Source organism: Nuphar pumila, chromosome 10, assembly GCF_984573655.1.
Source record: "Nuphar pumila chromosome 10, dmNupPumi1.hap1.1, whole genome shotgun sequence".
NCBI lineage: Eukaryota > Viridiplantae > Streptophyta > Magnoliopsida > Nymphaeales > Nymphaeaceae > Nuphar > Nuphar pumila.
This window is the reverse complement of record NC_143258.1, coordinates 109,590,602-109,610,627: the sequence shown is the minus strand read 5'-3', so window position 1 is coordinate 109,610,627 and position 20,026 is coordinate 109,590,602. Positions and strand designations below refer to the sequence as shown.

The window sequence follows — 20,026 nt, the reverse complement described above, 5'->3', positions numbered from 1 at the left end:
TGATCCTCTGAGTAGGCGTGTCAAGGTATCAAGGAATGTAATTTTCGATGAGATGAACTTTGATGCTCAGGATGCTAATTCAACCCTTCATACTGATAACTCAAGCCCCAACATTGAGATATACTACCCATGGTTAAGCTCAGAACTCTTTTCAAATGGTAAAGTAGACTGTCTAGAAAATTGCAGTCAGAAGGAAACCCATGAGGAATCAGCAAATGGAACTCAAACGGAAGAAACTGTTCCACATGTCTTGGAACCAACAAGGTATAAAGGTATTGTGTACACCCGGCGAGAGAAAGAGCCCTCATTCGTCTCTTGTACGAGTACAGATCCATCTTCAGAGACAATGGATATCAGAAGATCCTCACGGATTCGACATCCACTTGACAGGTGGATAAGTTATAAAAATTTCTCATTGGATTTTCAATTGTTCTTGACATCCATAAGTAAAGAGGAAGAGCCCCTCATGTTCTATCAAGCTGCAAGTTCTAGAAGATGGGTAGAAGCCATGAATGAAGAAATGGAAGCTCTACATGAATGTGGAACATGGGAGATTGTACCCAGGCCACAAAACAGAAATGTTGTTGGGTCAAAATGGGTGTACAAGATAAAGTATAAACCAGACGAGAGCATTGAAAGATACAAGGCTAGACTTGTAGCCAAGGGATTTACACAAGAGGAAGGCCAAGACTTCGATGAAACTTTCAGTCTTGTAGTTAAAATGGGGACCATTCGCATTGTGTTGGGTCTAGCCATTAAATATGGATGGACCTTGAGCCAACTGGATGTAAAAAATGCTTTTCTGCACGGGGATTTAAAAGAAGAAGTTTACATGGAACAACCCACTGGATATGCAGAACGAGAAGCCAAAGAATATGTATGCAAGTTAAAGAGAGCACTCTATGGTTTGAAACAAGCCTCTCGTTCCTGGTTCGACAGTTTTTCTCTAGAGATACAACGGCATGGCTTCTCTCGATCCCTTCTGGATCACTCATTATTTATTCACAATGAACAAGGAGTCACTACTTTACTATTAATATATGTTGATGATATCATCATCACAGGGAACTTTCCCTGTAAAAGTCACATTGAGAAGGTGAAGAAGTTATTAAATCAGAGATTTAAGATGAAAGATTTGGGAGAGCTGCGATATTTTCTTGGGGTAGAAGTTGATAAAAGAAATGATACACTCACCCTTACTCAGCACAAATACACGTTGGACATTCTCAGCAGAGCAGGCATGACGGATTGTAAGCCGTTGACAACTCCAAGTGTCATTCATCAGAAACTGAGTTCAAAAGAAGGGGACATATATGAAGATCCCACTAAGTATCGCAGCTTAGTTGGCATGTTGCAATATCTGACTTTTACTAGACCTGATATAGTATATTCGGTTAATCAGGTATCCCAGTTTATGCATGAACCTCATATGCCACATATGGAGGCAGTCAAACGTATACTTCGTTAGCTGAAGGGTACAATTGATGATGGGCTGGTATACAAGAAAAGGGAATTAGATCCAGGCGGGGGCCATGAGGGCCATGAGATCGTCACCTATGATGATGCTGATTGGGCGGGTGATCCAGACGAACGACGATCAGTATCCGGTTATTGCAGCTTCATTGGGCCAAACTTGATATCCTGGAGCAGTAGAAAACAAAAGGCGGTTGCTAGATCGAGCACTGAGGCTGAATACAGATCCATGGCCACTGCCACGGCCGAGGCTACATGGATAAGACATCTCCTGACAGAAATGGGAGAACCGATTGCTCGGTCACTGTTGTTGTGTGACAATCAAAGTGCCATCAACATGTCTTTCAATCCCATCCACCATAGTCGAGCAAAGCACATTGAAATAGATCAACATTTTATTAGAAAAAAGGTTGAAGATAAAGAGATTGAGCCTATGTATGTGCCAACTGAAAAACAAGTTGCTGACATTCTCACTAAAGGGTTGACGAAGGACAGATTTTGGTTTCTGAAAAGCAAGTTGTACATGGTTCAGCACCATGCACAACTTGAGGGAGGCTGAAAAGAAGTCATCACGGTGTAAATGTCTGACCCAATCCATTTATATATTGGATCGGGTCTAGACCCAATTAGTGTATATGTATATTAACATATTCAAAGGGGTATTTTCGTACCCTAGTTTTTATTTTCTTAATACATTAAATAGATCGATAGGTTCAGCCGATGATCGACTGAACCCCTTTCTCTAAAAAACCTCTCTCTTCTCTCTCTCTCTCCCTCTCTCTCCTCTCTCTCTTTCTCTGTGACAGGCAAGGTGAGATCGAAGGCTCTTTTCTTTCAACTAGTTCGGGCGTCTGTTATTCTATGTAATTTCAATAACCCGAATAGCTAGTTGAGTCTGCTCCTAAGGGAACGGCTTTAGCCGAGAGATGATTCCCCAAAGGCAGGTACTTGGCAATGGATGCATCCAACTTCTGCAGAAGTCCATGGAATCTACCACCTAAGATAATGTCTGGTAGTCCCTTCCCCTAACTCCAATGACTGAGGAGGTCGGATCTTTGCTCGTGGGGTGGTTATTAACAACTTGTCCATTAGAGTGTGTACCGCTCTGTCCTCTCCCTTGAGAGACTACAAGAAGTGAATGAGTGCGTCAGAGGTCAATTAATTGACGACTCATTCTATATGCTCTGGTCTTTTGACCAAATGAGCATCTTACTTGTGAAAGTGATATAATTTTTATGTGTTTACAGCATTGTGCATTTAGCACTGTTCGAGGTCACACGACCGTCTCATCCGATCATCGCAGTACTAGCGTGTAGTGCACGACTACAAATACTCTAGGATGAAAGGGATATAGTTCATTAATAGGAGCCTCAACAAAAGTATTTCACAAAGATATAATGTTTCTCAAACTTTACTTTTGACATTATTTATCTTTTGAAACAGCCAACAGCTTGTGTGAACATTTGGCATGCGATTTTATAGAATCTCATCCGCTATTTGGTATCTACATGCCTTGCATGACTCGATACCGGCCTCGATGAACGTGATACGGGTTTCTCAACAGAACCCCGCAAATAAGTTCGCTCAAGCCCCAATTTGGGGTTACTCGAGATATGTCGAATAGACGAACAGAACCAGTCAATCGCATCCTTTCAAATACTTCAATTTGGGCAGTTTTTGATGCTTTTGCGCAGCTTCCTAAATTCTCAAGTCTACTTTGCAGGACTGCTCACTCGAAAAGCCAGGATCCCTGCTAGGGATCCCTCTCCTTAGATGAGGATGTATCGTTAAGCTCCTGACTCAACTCTTGTCGCAAGAGGGAGAGTGGTAAATGCCTCTTGCATCCTCCGTGAGAATGTCTTTTATAGAGCATGCAATGAGCGAAAACTTGAGCGTCATCTGCAATGGCAAGAAAATAACAAAACATTTACAAAAGCAGGAGCCTGGGCCAAAGCGCGACGGCAAATGAAAGACATGACAGAAAGTAAAGGACAAGAATCGCGAAACCACGTCCTTGAGTTAAATGCATACTCGTATAAATATATATATATATATATATATATGTGTGTGTGTGTATGTGTGCATATATATTTATTTAATTGTCCTTTTTAGTTAATTGAACTCAATTCAATTATCCAAGTCCTCCGTGCAATCTTCCCCTACCTTGGGGAGTTGCGAGATTGCTGACATCTGCGGGTGTAAGCGATTGACGGCTCGAGTCGTGAGGCACGAGCGGGATCCATCGTACGAGCTGCAAAAGCGAGACGTCAACATGCTATCTCAATCATAAAGGTAGAGAGGATAGGGGCGTTGCACCCCTGCCTAACGATGGTTCATGCAGAGGCAGGGGTTGCGCCCCTACCTTCCGAAAGCGAGAGTAGGCAAGGGTTGTGCCCCTGCCTGACAAGGTGGAATATAGGCAGGGGTAACGCCCCTGCCTAACAAAAACAAGGGAGGCAGGGGGCTTCACCCCTGCCTGCCGAAGGAGCAAGGAGGCAGGGGTGAGGCCCCTGCCCGTCGATCACAAAGGGGGAGGCAAGGGGCTTCACCCCTGCCTGCCAAAGTTAGTGGAGGCAGGGGCGACGCCCCTGCCTACTAGAAGAAGAAGGTGCAGGGAGGAGGCTCGACCCCTCCCCTGCACAAAAGGAGTGCACAGGGAGGGGCTTGGCCCCATCCCTGCCAAAGGGTACGCAGGGAAGGGGCTCAGCCCCTCCCTTGCATACAGGGGGTACAAGGAGGGGGCTCGACCCCTCCCCTGCCGTCAAAGGGAGCAGGGAGGAGGTTGGGCCCCTACCCCGCTAAAGGTGGTGCAGGAAGGGGGTTCGACCCCTCCCTTGGTCGTAGGGAGCACAGGGAGGGCTCGGCCCCTCCACTGCCGAAAGGAGACGCAGGGAAGGGGCTCGGCCCCTCCCCTGTAAACAGAGGCCACCATGAGGGGGCTCGGCCTCTCACTTTCAAAATACGGCACAGGGAGGGGCTCGGCCCCTCCCTCGCTAAAAGAAGTCTCAGGGAGGGGGCTTTGACCCTCCCCTACGATTTAGGGCAGCAGGGAGGCGGCTCAGCCCCACTGCTTGTGCAACAGAGAGGTGAGGGAGAGAAAAACGAACAGAGAGGAGGAGGCTGTGCATACCTGGAGGGTTGCCGGAGGGAAGGTCGTCGTCGTGCAAGCATCGTCGGAGGCCGCTGCTCGGCAAACGCAAGGAGAGTGGGAGAGGGGGTCGGGTACCAAGAGAGATACGAGAGAGCGAGAGGCGGTGGCGAGGGTGCAAAGAGAGAGAGAGAAAATGGCAGAACAAAGGGGAAGGAGGTTTCGAGAAACCTCCCCTCCCCCCCCTGTCGCTGTGTGCTTTTATAAGCACGCAACCGACTAACACCTAACGGATCCGGGTCAGGCCTGGCCTAGGTCCAAATAAATTTTTATTTTATTTTTTTGTGGGTTTTACATGCAGACCATAGGAAATGGTTCATGGCATGTGGATATAGGGTCGTTATCATGTAATGAAGTATGCGGAAGAATTCAAGAATGCCAAAGCATTCACAATGTCCAACACGGACAAATGAAACAAGCACAAGAGAGAAAATCCACCAAGGGATATACGAAGGGCCTTATAATAAGGCTACACACATAAAAGAATATTTCTTTTATTGAAGAGGAGCTCTCTAAGAGCCATGCAAAATACAAGGGGGGTTCCCCCTATTTATAAGAGAAGGGAGACCAAAGGGAGCTCCCAATAGAGTCGTTGGGAGCCCCCAACGGTCACAATTGTGACCGTTGGGGGCCCCAACGACTCCATTGTGGGGCCCCTTTTTGGTATCCCAAAATACATTTAAAAAACAAAAAAACAAAAAATAAAAAACAGCAAAATAAAAGAAATAAAACAAGTACCCCTATTGAGTACTTGTGAAAAGACCATAAATACATCTATATTTATATATATATATATATATATGTATTATTACATATGTCTTAACACCCCCCCTCAAACTTTACGGGGAAATGACCGAAAGTTTGCCAAGAAGGAACAAGAAGCGAGGAGCAGGCAGGGCTTTGGTAAAGAAATCTGCAAGTTGATATTCTGAAGTGACATATGACAGTGTAACTGTCCCACGAAGATATTCATCACGTACATAGTGACAGTCCATTTCAATATGCTTAGTCCTCTCATGAAAGGTGTGGTTGCTGGCAATGTAGATGGCACTTTTGTTGTCGCAACAAAGCTTCGAAGCACCGGTAATTTCGACTCTCATATCTTGAAGAAGACTTCGAAGCCACATAAGCTCTATTGTAGTAGTTGTCATAGCCCTGTATTCTGCTTCAGTAGAAGACAATGAGACTTTCTGTTGTTTCTTGCACCTCCAAGCAATTAGCGAATCTCCTAGGAAAACACAAAAGCCAGTAGTTGAGATTCGATCATTTGGGTTTCCTCCCCAGTCAGCATCAGTATAAGCCAGTAAGTCTAAGGAAGAGAGTGAGGATAAGAATAGCCCTTTAGTCAAAGTATTTTTGATGTATCGAATGATCCGGAGCACAGCACTCATATGCACAGATGTAGGAGCATGCTGAAATTGGCTTGCAGAGTGCACAGCATGAGCAATATCTGGCCTGGTGATAGTCAGATAGGTGAGGGAGCCAATGAGTTGCCTGTAGGGCGTAGGATCATCCAGCAGAACTCCATCCTCCAGTCGAAGTTTAGCATTGATAACCTAGAGAGTCTCCACCTTTTTGTCATCTGAAATCCCAGATTTAGAACATATGTCTGCAGCAAGCTTCATCTGTGACAATATATACCCTCGAGGAGAGTATGTTACTTCTATACCAAGAAAGTACCTAAGAAAACCCAGATCAGACATATCAAAATTATGTTTTAACATATTTTTAACATTAAGAATACCACTTTCATCATTGCCAGTGATGATCATATCATCAACATAAAGCAGAAGGATGATGATACTATTACCTGCACGTTTAACAAAAAGAGCAGTGTCAGTATAACATGAACGAAATCCCAATTTTAACATGATAGCACTAAATCTATCATACCAAGCCTTAGGGGCTTGTTTAAGACCATATAAAGCTTTTAATAACCGAAGAGTTTGACCTTGGTTAACATTAATTCTCGGCGGAGGGTTCATATATACTTCTTCATTCAACTGACCATTAAGAAAGGCATTTTTAACATCTAATTGAAATATAGGTCATTTCTTAGATGATGCTACCGCTATTAGAGTTCTAACGCTTGTCATGCGAGCCACGGGGGCAAAAGTCTCCTTATAATCAATGTTATATTCTTGTGAATAACCCTTAGCAACTAATCTAGCTTTATAACGTTCTAGGGAACCATCACTTTTTGTTTTGACTTTGTAGACCCATCGACATCCTATAGCTTTTTTATTTGAAGGAAGGTGAACTATTTCCCAAGTTTTAGCCTTATTTAAAGCATCTAGTTCAACTTTCATTGCTTCAACCCAATGAGGAATATTTTTTGCTTGATTATAGTGGGAAGGTTCATAGTAAGAATGCAAGGCAATTAGACAAGCTCTATATTTAGGTGAGAGAGTTTCATATGAGACAAACCTATTAGGTGGAATTGATTCTCTAGAAGAACGCCTAAAGAAGGTTTCTTCTAGGGGTTCATTAAGCTGCAAGAATTTTTCTAAAGCACTAATAGGTTGTGCTTCCTCACGTCGAGTGTATACTTGGAGATTGTCACCACTAGTTGGTGATATACCATTATCATGAGTATTTTCTAAAAATTCCGGATGACTCAAAAGGTCATCATTTGAGTCTTCTAAAAGATCATTGATAAACATATAATCAATTTTATTTGGTTTTTCCAAAATTTCAAATCCATTTTCATCTTCTAAAAAGGTCACATCTTTGGAGACAAATAATTTATTGTTCTTATAGTCAAAGCATCTATAGCCCTTTTGATTTTCACCATATCCTAAAAATACGCATTTTATTGCTTTAGGTGACAATTTATCTCTTTTATGTAAAAGAACAAAGCATTTACACCCAAAAATACGAAGACGATTGTAGTCGGGTGTCATATTGAAAAGTTTTTCATAAGGAGAGATATTGTTCAATTTTGAAGATGGCATCCTATTGATTAAATAGGTGGAGGTTAACATGGCTTCGGCCCAAAAACTTTTAGGAATATTTTTGGAAATAAGTAAGGATCTAGTGGTTTCTAAAATATGTCTATGTTTTCTTTCCACTAGACCGTTTTGTTGAGGAGTTCTTGGGCAATATTTTTGATGACAAATGCCATGTTGTTTTAGATATGATTGAAAATCATTTGATAAGTACTCTCCACCCGAATCGGATCTAAGAATGGATATTTGACTTTGAAATTGATTTTGAACTTTTGCATGAAATTCTTTGAAGAAGTTAAAAACTTCCGATTTAAAGTTAAGAAAATAAATCCATACATATCTAGTATAATCATCAATAAAAGTAACATAATACGAATAACCACCTTTGGATAGAACCGGAGATGGTCCCCATACATCGGAATGCACCAATTCAAAAGGTCTTGTTATCACAAAAGTTCTAATAGGAAAAGGAGTAGACTTCATTTTTCCAAAAATGCAATCTTTGCAATTGATATCTTTTTCTTTACAAAACTTGTTTCCAAAAGGAAAAAGATACATTTTAGAGCAACTTGGATGTCCAAACCTTTTATGCCAAGTTTCAATATTTTTGTCTTGGACATAAGTACAAAATGAGGTATTTGGAAGTATTAAGTTATCCATAAAATAAAGGTCTCCCTTCCTATGGCCTTGCCGAATCCGCTTCCCGGACCGGAGATCATGCACAAAGCATCCTTGGGATGAGAAAGATATTTCACATCCATGGTCGGCTATTTGAGAAACGGAAAAGAGGTTAAGATTTAATTTAGGAACTATTTTAACTTTTGGAACAAGAAAAATTTGAACATTTTTAGAATCAAGAGTTCTAATACCATTTATTTTGAGAAAAGTTCCATCGGCCGTAGAGACACAAGATATTTTTGAATTGGTGTGCACATTGGTTAATGCATTTTCATGATGAGTCATGTGAAAAGAGGCTCCGGAATCTAAAATCCAAGAGTACGTACCGGGAGGTGATGATGAGGCAATGGCGGCACCGGAGGTGGAAGAAGTAGCCTTTAGAATTTGTTGGAGAGCCAAGGAGATTTGTCCAAGAGTATCTTTGAGATCCCCGTTCTTGCCGTCATCTTCTTTGGTGGATGATTCTTCAACGGAAGTCACCTTTGACTTGAATGCCCCATTTAGCTTTGGGCAAACGGGTTTAATATGTCCCGGCTCATAACAATGATGACATATAATCATTTTTCTTCCTTCACTCCCTTGCTTACCAAAATGAGGTGGTTTGTATGTTTCAACATGATTGCCGGGTTTAGATACGGCAAGAACTTCCTCTATCTTTTTACCCATGCTATGCCTAGTCTCTTCTTGAGTAATCTCGGCAATAGCCTCTTCTAAGGGAGGAAACGTAGATCTATGGAGAAGTGAGGATCTAACTTGTTCAAATTCGGGACGAAGCCTAAATAAAAATTGAAATAATCTATCTTGTTCCATTTGTTTTTGTCTTAGTACCACATCCTCCATAACCACCCATTTAGGCTCTAAAAGAGCCAATTCATCCCACAAAGGATTTAGAGCACTATAATAATCTTGTATGCTCATGTCACCTTGTTTTGTGGTTCTTACTTTTTCTTGCAAAAAATAAGCTCTTGCAAGATCCTTTTGGGTAAACATACCCTTCATAAAAAACCAAGCTTCATTTGCTCGGCGGAATTTTGCAATATTTGCACATACCTTGAGTTCGACATTATTCATAAACCATGCTAGGATTTTTGCATGGTTGCTCTCCCAATCTTCCATTTGGTGATTATAATCTTCAATGACCTTGAGACGAGCATCGCCTTCAAGTGCTTTCTCTTGATCTCCTTCCATCTTTGTGAGCTTAAGTTGGGGTTCCGAAACGGTTCCCATTACATAACCCCAAAGCTTCTTGCCTTTGAGATTATTCTCCATTGCGGATGCCCACATCATGTAATTTTTCTCATTGAGTTTGAATGATAGATCGATCTTGACTTCCATTGCTACAAAATGAAGATGTGAGAAAGAAATGAAGTAGAGAGAGACACGATTTTACCTTAGAAGATCGTATGGCTCTGATACCATGTAATGAAGTATGCGGAAGAATTCCAGAATGCCAAAGCATTCACAATGTCCAACACGGACAAATGAAACAAGCACAAGAGAGAAAATCCACCAAGGGATATACGAAGGGCCTTATAATAAGGCTACACACATAAAAGAATATTTCTTTTATTAAAGAGGAGCTCTCTAAGAGTCATGCAAAATACAAGGGGGGTTCCCCCTATTTATAAGAGAAGGGAGACCAAAGGGAGCTCCCAATAGAGTCGTTGGGAGCCCCCAAAGGTCACAATTGTGACCGTTGGGGGCCCCAACAACTCCATTGTGGGGCCCCTTTTTGGTATCCCAAAATACATTTAAAAAACAAAAAAACAAAAAATAAAAAACAGCAAAATAAAAGAAATAAAACAAGTACCCCTATTGGGTACTTGTGAAAAGACCATAATACCCCTATCGGGTATTATGGTAAATACATTTATATTTATATATATAGATGTATTATTACATATTATTACATATGTCTTAACAGTTAATCACGTTTCTGATAATACAGATAATTTCATATGTTAATCTCCTATATAGGAAAAGGGAAATTTATAACAATGGTAACATGTACATTGTACCCTATGTCTCATAGAGACCTTGCACATATTCTTACATCTTCAGTTTGAGTCTTCCATACACTCTTTTTGTTCCAAAAAATTAAGCACTTTTGTTTTTGTCTCGTCCTATTCATAATTATGACTTTAATGTTATTTTCTATGGACATCCCAATTCATAGATGTGAATCTCAAACCTATGCATATGGATATTCCTGATACTCACAAAGAAAATAGTATGTGATTTGGGCACAAAGAGAACTTGGACAAAAAGAAATGGCCTCCTGTTGTTAAGAAGGATCCATATACAAATCAAGTATTTGCTAAGAATGATCAGCATTGAAACATATATGTGTTAAAAGCTATGTCACATGGACTCGGCTAAGGAGGTGTCGCACCCGAGTAGACACGCCCCGACACGGGTGCGGACTCGGGTGCGGCTTAGGACTCGGCCCGGACTCAGTCAACGCCAAGTCGAACTCGGTCAACGAGTCCAGGCCGAGTCCGTCCACATTTTGGACTCGGTCAACTTTGACTGAGTCCAAAAATGTCCATTTCGACTTTTAAATTACATTTTGGATCTGGGTCGGGTTCGGACCCGACCCAAATCCAATTTTCTTTTGCAGCCGAACCCTAAAAGGGGTTTATCGACAGGGGGAGGGGCTTACCCTCTTGATTTTGCTTCTCCCCTTCAGCCCCTACAGCTTTCTCCTACACCCACGCCGGCGATCCAGACTCTGGCGACGGTACGCACAGGCAGCCACCGTCTCCCCCTCCGTCAACAGGTATGTCGATCAACCCTCCCTCTGCTCGCAGCCTCCCTTGCACCCTCTGCTCGAAGAAGAGGGGCTTGGGCCCTCTCTGTGCCTCCTATTCACAGAGGAGGGGCTAGGCCCCTCCTCGTTTCGCTTATGCCAGGCAGGCCCCTCCCCCTGTACCCTCTGCTCGCAGAAGAGGGGCTCGGCCCCTCCCTGTACGTCTGATTCATAGAGGAGGGGCTCAGCCCCTCCTCGTTTCCCTTTTATTGCAGGGGTAAGAAGTAGGAGTGGGGGAAGGAGGGGGCTCGGCTGACAAGCCGAGCCCCCTCCTTCCCCCACTCCTTACCCCTGCCGAACAAAAGGAAAACGAGGAGAGGCAAGGCCCCTCCTCGTTTCCCCTACTGCCTTTGGCTTTTTGGCAAGGGCGAAGCCCCTGACACGGATAAGGTTCAGCAGGGGCTTGCCCTGCCCCTCTTTTTTTGTGTTAGATAGGGGGTAGCTCCTATTAATATTATTTTGAAATTTGAAGTGTTTATTAACTTTATTTTATTTACTTATTTTCTTTTCAGATTTCACTTTTCAGATATAATGGCGAGTTCTAGTGGTAGTGTCAATACATTTAGTTCAAGTTCTAACCCTGAATTAGAAGTTTCTCAACCACTTTGGAGGCTTGTGACAAAAGGGGTAAAAGCTAGTAGTGGTGGTGGTGGGAATGTGCAGTTTCATTGTAATCTATGTAAGATTGTTTTCACAGGTTCTTATACGCGTGTGAAAGCACATCTTTTGCATATTCGTGGTTAAGGAATTAGGGCATGTTCTGGGGTTGACAAAAACATGTTAAAGCAATTAAAAAAAGAACAAGAGGAAGCTGAAAAGAAGAAAATTGCATAGATGAAAAGCGATTCGATTAATTTGTCTTTTCCTATTGCTAGTGATATACAAGAAGAGCTTTTAAAGAAAAGAAAGATGGAAAGCAATAAAACAATACAAGCATCATTCAAAAACATGGCAAGAGCAGAAATTGATAAAAAGATTGGTCGATTCTTTTACTCAAACTTAATTCCTTTTAATGTAGCTAGAAGTCCATACTGGAAAGATATGATTACATCTTTGGCTAATTGCAATTTGAGTGGTTATGTGCCTCCTAGTTCAGAAAAACTAAGAACAGTCATTCTTGCAGAGGAAAAAAATAGAATTGAAGACTTGTTAGAGACTCAAAAATTTGCATGGAAACGACATGGAGTGTCGATTGTTTCTGATGGGTGGACTGATATACAAAGGCAACCACTGATAAACTTCATTGCTTACTCACTTAATGGGCCAATCTTTTTGAAGACTGTTGATGCATCTGGAGAGTATAAAGATGTTGAATATTTAAAGAGATTATTTGTCGAAGTGATAAAAGAAGTGGGTGAAGAAAGTGTGGTGCAAATCATTACTGACAATGCTCCAGTTTGCAGTCGTGCAGGAATGAATTTGGCAAGTGAAGATACATATTCACATATTTTTTGGACTCCTTATGGAGCACACCGTTTAAATTTGGCACTTAAGAGTATATGCAATCCATCAAAAGATAATGCACATGCACATGAAATGTGCTTATGGATTGAGGAAATAGAACATGATGTTCGAAATATTAGAAATTTTTTTGTAAACCATCACCATGCCCTTTCTATATTTAATAGGCATTCTGATCTCAAGTTACTGAAAGTTGCTGAAACTCGTTTTGCTTCTCTCATTGTTATGATAAAAAGAATTAAGCAACTCAAGAATGCATTGATGATGATGGTGGTTGATCAAGATTGGGATTTTTATCGTACTGAAGATGATGTCAAGGCTCAAGCTATCAAAAAATGCATCTGTGATGATTTTTGGTGGGATAAAATTACATATTTTGTTGAATTTACAGAGCCTATTTGGGAAATGTTGAGAGAAGTTGACAGAGATGTACCCATGCTTCATAGAATTTATGAAATGTGGGACAATATGATTGAAAAAGTTCAAAGTATCATTTTTAAACATGAGAAGAAAGATATTGCACTTGATGATTCAGAATTTTACAATCATGTACATTCAGTTTTAGTGAGAAGATGGGATAAAAGCAATACACCTTTGCATTGCATGGCATACTCTCTCAATCCAAAATACTACGCAAAAAAATGGTTGACAGCAGGTGTTGGTCGTGTTTCTCCAAATGAAGATCCTGAGATATCAAAAAATAGAATGATATATTTGGGAAGACTTTTTAATGATCCTCACATGTTTAAGGTTATAAATAGTGAGTTTGGCAAGTTTTCTACTAAGAGATTTGATTCTTTAGCAGCACTTGTGGCAAGGGACGAGGAAGATCCCCTTAATTGGTGGGCAACATATGGATCAGAGACACCAAATCTGCAACGTCTTGCAATGAAGTTGTTATCCCAACCTGCTACATCATCTTGTTGTGAAAGAAATTGGAGTACATATGCTTAAATTCACAACATTAAAAGAAACAAACGCACTAGTAAAAGAGCAGAGGATTTAGTTTATGTTCACTCAAATCTACGATTAATTTCTCGCCGCACCAAAGAAGAGTATAGGTATTTTTTTTTTGTATTCAAAGTTTGTATTTAAATATTTGCATTCAAAGTTTTAAGTTATATACTAATATAGTCATTTTGTGATGCAGTTGTGGACCATCCAAGAATTGGGATGTAAATCCAGAAGATTTTGACTTGGAGGGAGAACATAATTTACATACTCTCAACATGGACTACCTCGATCCTGTTTTTCCCTCTAATTCAGACGATGAGGCAGATTTATGATAAGTTTTGTTGTTTATCACACTCACAAGCTTCTTTATGTGTTATATTTTGGTAAGTTTGTGTTGTTAAGAATTGTTTTTTTATTTTTGCTTTAAAATTTACAATCTTTATGTGTTAATTTATTGTTATATATATATATATATAATTGTATATATTTAAAAAATATATATTTATAATATATATTTTTTAATATATATATATATAGCCGAGTTCCCGTGTCCAAATTTTTTGGAATTGCGCCGCACCCGTGTCGCACCCGCACCCGCACCCATGTGACATAGGTTAAAAGCAGCTCCTATGGAGGAATGTGGTTAGTTAGCATCTTTTATTCTCGTGTTAGATGTTTAAATTCATGATAAAGAGTGTAATAAGCTATGGCATAGTCATCTTGATCATTGCCATAATGAGTTTTTAGATGCTTTGCATAATAGTGGTGGTATATTCTGTTTTTTATGATAATTTCAGTTTAAGCATGTGAGAGTTGCACATTTTGTAAAAGTTATCTTTTACTATTTAATAAATAAAAGAAAGAACCTTTTCATACTCTCCATTCAGATGTTCAGGAAAGAACTTGTAATTATTTACTCAATTTTTATACATTATATGACCTTCATTTATGATTACTCTTTTTTGAAATGAAATTTAATGTATTCTCTGTTTTTAGGAGTTTCAAGACCTTTATTGAGATCAACTTGAGACATGTATTAAAATTTATAAAAGTGATGGAAGAGAAGAGTATAACCACATCGCTTTTAAGTAACTGCTTGTAGATAGTGCAAATAACTAAGAAATTTCTTGTCCCTACACATAATGGTATAGATGTATGAAAGAAAGTGCAAACATGGTTGAGACTGCTGGTACTATGCCCTATGCAAAGGCTTAAGGAAAGACCTTCAGTCAGAAGCCTTTCATAGTATCTTTGAATAATTTCATGCCACCTAAGATTCTTGAAAAAATCTCCCACAAATACTTTTGAACAAAAATCTAACTTACGCTTTCCTAAAGGTGTGCAGCTGCATTTGTTATGTCCATACATATAGATAGTGATATGTCAGTTATAGCTGATCACACAAAAAATGGCAGTCCAACAATGTAATGCACATAAATTTTAACTATCACCTATATGAAGCAGGCCAGACATTTTGTGCAATCGGTAACCTCAGAAGAGATCTGAAAATACTGCAAAAATGAGGTGCCCCTATCATTTGCAATTCCATATCTAAAAGATTAGCAAAAACAGAGCTTGCAAGATAAAATCCAACACATAGAGATGGCCTCAACTTGCTGAAGTGAAATGATATGCTTGTTCAAATTTCAGGACCTATGCAAGTGGTGGATTTTGCAACTGACCAAATATAATAAGCTACAGCACTGGTAGAAACTAGCACAGTTACAACCTAGATCACTGAAAAGTCGCACTTGGAAGTCATGTATCATCCACATACCAAACAAGGTAAGTCATGTCAGCAAATTCTGGCCAAACCAGACTCCTGTTGCCAGATTGTCATGCGTAAGATAGAAAATCCTTTGAGTAGCCTTGCATATAGCTAAGACTTTCATTTAACTAAAATTTTCAAACTGAATGTCAATCCATAGGAGACCAAAATCCATTTCTTTTCTGACAACCTATGCATCACACTGGATTTACCATTTTGGGGAAACGTTACAGATGCACAAACATAACAGTCCTCAAAAGGGCTCCGCACAGCACAAACATCGAGCCCGGAATAAAATCCTTGATAATGTGCATTCACAATCCCTTACCATGAATGACACTATTGAATTCTATACGACATCTCCTAAAAGTGCACTAACACTTACCCTCCAAACAATGCAAAGTCTATACAATGAGATGTTCATGATACTAATAATACATATTGTTGCAACATGATATCATATAACCAGATTCTAGTACAAGATACAAAGTACCCAAAAGAAGGGTCATATAGTAGAGTGTTCCATATTAAATGATGCTTCCAGTAAGACAATAATGCAAATACAACGAACATATTTCTAGTCGTATATGGAATTAAAATCTTTTTGTAAGTTACAATAGTAGCCATCTCAATGCAAAACCCATTCATACAACCCCCCACCCCACCCCCAATCACCAAAAGAAAAATCAAACTTTTGAATAAACCAGAGTCAGGGAATCCCACAGTTTTAAACCATCCAATCTGAATAATAATGGACAAACTCATAAAATAATAGATCACATCAAACTCCTACCGTCTCTATCACGGCCAACAAAGGGAAAAATAACAAAAAGAGATGTTTTTCTACCATTTGCAATCACAAAGAAGAAAACCATTTACCGAATACCGCCATGTATAACTTAGACGCCACACAATCCAAGCAACAGCAATACCATCAAAATAATCAAACAAGAGAATCCAAACTCCAATCAGCCAAAAATAAAGACACCACATAATAGTTTCTGGCACTAATTCCATATTTAATCTGATACACTAATAATCCATCAGATTCAAAAGGAAGCACAAAAGGAAATCCATACCACATGCTCATATTGACGAGAATCCACGTCCATCATCCAAGATGGAATCAAAAGCGAGAAAAATAGATCACATCAACAATTGTTGGGTACCACCAAACACGTTGAAGAGATCAACAGAGAGAGAGAGAGAGAGAGATGAACACGCGAGAGTCCCGGTTACGAATGGGATCATTCCGTCAGAAGTTTCTACGTTAATCTAGATATTTATTTTCTTAAAAGAAACGAACTTCCCCCCTTTGTGTAAAAGCGCTCGGTTCATGTCTTGTGTATACTCCTTGTGGGGCACACGCGCGCATCCTAATGTTACTCTTTCGGTCTTCTTGACCGAACCGGGTTTCTGACTCGGCACGGCTTGGGAGAGGCTCAAGAGGAGGAACACTCAGACTAGGTCAACACCCTCTTGGCTTGGGACTTGGTCTGCAGTCAGTAGGATCGCGTCCACCGATTGTTAAGTATCCCAGTCAAAGACTCGGCTTGATGCAAAAAGACCTAGTATGACTGCTCTTAGTTGAACATGACGTGAAATTAAGCGAGCTTTTTGCGGCTAAGGGGTAGACCGAGTTACCGAGTCGAGTTCAACTAGTCGGTATGCAATGTCAAGTAATTATAAAGGAGTATTGATTTCCGCTATAGTAGTAGGAAGATGGCAGTCCTTGACTAAGTCATCGAGTCGGGTCGGCGCCCTGAATCAGATTGCTAACCGCATTGCATTATTATTGTTGCTTAATTAAGAAGATAATGACACAATTTTGGAGAAATTAAGGGGTTTGTTTTGCTAAGTGTCTAAGTTTACTTCTAAGGATATTAATTACATGTGCATGTTGCTTATTTACCTTATATGAGATCAGGTTCCATCACATGGCACACTTCGAGTGTGCCTCTGCATCTAGCAGCCCTCCATCTCGTTTTGAGCCCCAGCTCGAGCTTTTAGGGCTTTCATAAACTTGTAAAGATCAAGTGCAATATGATTGCACAAATATTTATGCATTAAGCACCGAATCACCCTCCGTCTTGAAGACAGGACTCTGCGCAGAACCTAAAACCTGATGGAGGGCGATGGAGTGCTTAATGCACAAAAAATTGTGCAATCATATCACACCCGAACCGGACTCTTAATAAATCATGTTGTTGCATGTGGGCCCGAGGCAACTAGGTTTGCACAGGGTCCCTCCGTGAGGTACTACTAGCAAAACAATAGTGAAACATTGCATATGGAAATGCTTAGTTACGAAATACCGTGAGATTTGTGAGATTTTTTTTAATCTTATTAAAAATTCTCAGCCAAAAACGAATGTGTTTTTTTAGATAACCAGGAAAAAAAAAACAGCCTTCCTCACCAAGTTTATAGGTAAGGAGTGTCAAACCCTATAGGGTTCGAGTATGGTGATGGTGATAAATAAGAAGACCTGATTAAGACCTAGGTCTGAACTTGAAGGTTCGATTAATACATGGATCCGGGTATAGTTTGTCAAATTTTATAACACACAGGGGCCCGACCCGAGTTTCGATTATGACCCACAAATTTTCAATGTAAAAATGATATAAAATATTATTTTATCGAGTATGGCTCGGGTCTGGTTCATGTAGTTCTTATCGGGTCTGGGCATTAGGGATGCACACCGAACCAAGCTGGCTCGGGCTTGGCTCAGGTTTGTCTGCTTTGTAAATGAGCCGAGCTATCGAACCGCGCTTGAACGACTTATTGAGCTTGATAAGGCTCAGTTCATTATAAACCCCATATATATATATATATATATATATATATATATATATATATATATATATATATATATATATATATATATATATATATTTGCAAAAGAATTCAAAATTGCATTGTTATCCTAATGGATAGGGTGTTAGGATGTGCATGTGCATACACTAAATGGATGTATTTTTGGCACGTGCACCATGACATGATTGTTCATTTGTTTACTTTGAGAAAGTGTATGAATAAAAGTATGCAATTGGCATGGTTATGTGAACACATGCATATGAATATAATTGTTCATGCATATTTCTAAATTGGCATATATGATTATGCGTTGAAAAGCATGTGAAAAGAATGCATAAGTGGCATGTTCTTTATAATTTTTGCATATGGATGCATCGATGATCAAAAGTGGATCATCGTATGTGGTGAGAGCCTTGAGCATATGTTGCTTCTTGGTTTAGTTGTTTTCATGCATCACAAAAATCAAAGTTAATATTATTGTTTTAGTTATAATTTTTTATGTTGTCACGAGCTATGGTCCTGTGAAGAGGTTCGTATGTTGATTTGTGAACCTGTGTTATTAATTCTGCATGTTGAATTGCAAATTAAAGAAGTTAAATGAATAACAAGATAAAAGAAAAGAACAGTGTAATCTACGCTTTTTCGATCTCTCTTCTATAGTATGAGAATCCTAGACATTGTGGTTTTGGGAACCATAAGGATACTAAGATTTTGTGTGCGTTGTTATGTCCCTGAATCCGATATTGAGGTTCACCTTCCGACCACGATTTTAAGAAGATTTTGTCACTTTTCTTAAGAATGGTTTGTAGACACAGATGTTGTTTTGGTATACCAAGAAAGTATCATTATGGTTATTGATTTTCATAGTGTCTTAGTATTAGATGTTGATTTCTAATGTTACGATGGATGGTGTTGATTCCTGATATCGATCAAGGGCTAAGTGTAAAATCTAGTAATAAAATACAAATTATATATTAAGCTACAACTAGGGACCCACTTGACCTTAAAAATTTTGGCCCATTTTTAGTATATGAGGGTATCAGTAATAAAAAAATGAACTAAAGCTTATATGTATTTAATAGGAACATGCATATAAAAGATAATAATTTATTCATGTATGTGCACTGAAATCATGCATATTCCTGATATACATTAGATCATGCATATTTATTTGTTCTCTTATGATGTATTGGCGATTGCATGATATTTGCTTTTTATTGCATGATAAATGTCTTTATTGATTAATTGATGTTCCATATTGGTAATAAATGTTTTCTCTTGCTTAACGATTGTTCCATATTGCTTGAATGATTATTTGGATTATGAATTTATCATAATTGCATCTCTTTAAAATATTGTATGAATTTTATTTGTGTTTTTTTACTTATTTGACTATATGCAGGATCTTTGGATTCTCACACCCTTACTTTTGAGTTTTTACAGTCTATCAGGCCCAATGAATGGACTTGCTTTGCGATGAGCTACAAGGGCTATGCGACTACTTGATAGATTCTTTTGGGACAGCATGACTCCACATTTTTTCTTTATTTATATTTATTTGCACGTGTCTTTTGGACTCTATGAATTTAATTAATAAAGTTGGTTTAGTTTGGAAGATGGGTATAAGATATCTTGTGGTTGTAATTGTATTATAATTGTAAAGGCCTCGGGTCTCTAAGAATGTTTCTGTAATTATTTTAAAAAAAATTACCACTTTTTCATGTGTACGAGTTGGGGTCGTTACACCATGATCCATCTGCGTCATCCTACCCTCAACGCAAGGCAATGTATAATGGCAATAGAAGGGAATACATGAGACTGTACTCTCAACACCCATAGGAGGAATTATAGGAATGGTTGTTTTAGAGACAACCTCTTGAATTCCAAATAGATACCTGGCTTTTTCTGATACCTGGCTCTGCTGGTAATTTTGTATCTATTTGAAGATATTATTAATGTTATTTTCTGTTGTT

The 20,026-nt window shown here is 39.4% G+C and overlaps 1 protein-coding gene across 2 annotated transcripts in view; it reads right to left on the bottom strand.

Annotated features, from left to right (window-relative positions):
• Positions 1-16,496, bottom strand: part of LOC149827867 (uncharacterized) — a 36,205-nt gene extending 19,709 nt beyond the window's left edge. The window contains exon 1 of one of the 2 annotated variants that reach the window (XR_016434972.1): positions 16,319-16,479. Coding sequence is in view for 1 of the 2 variants with exons in the window: in XM_090019698.1 (XP_089875824.1) it covers positions 16,319-16,354 (36 nt within the window). In the remaining variant the exon portion in view is untranslated. Of the gene's footprint in view, positions 1-16,318 lie in introns of both variants that reach the window. The other variant, XM_090019698.1, reaches the window with a different exon arrangement.
• Between the last annotated feature and the right edge of the window lie 3,530 nt (positions 16,497-20,026).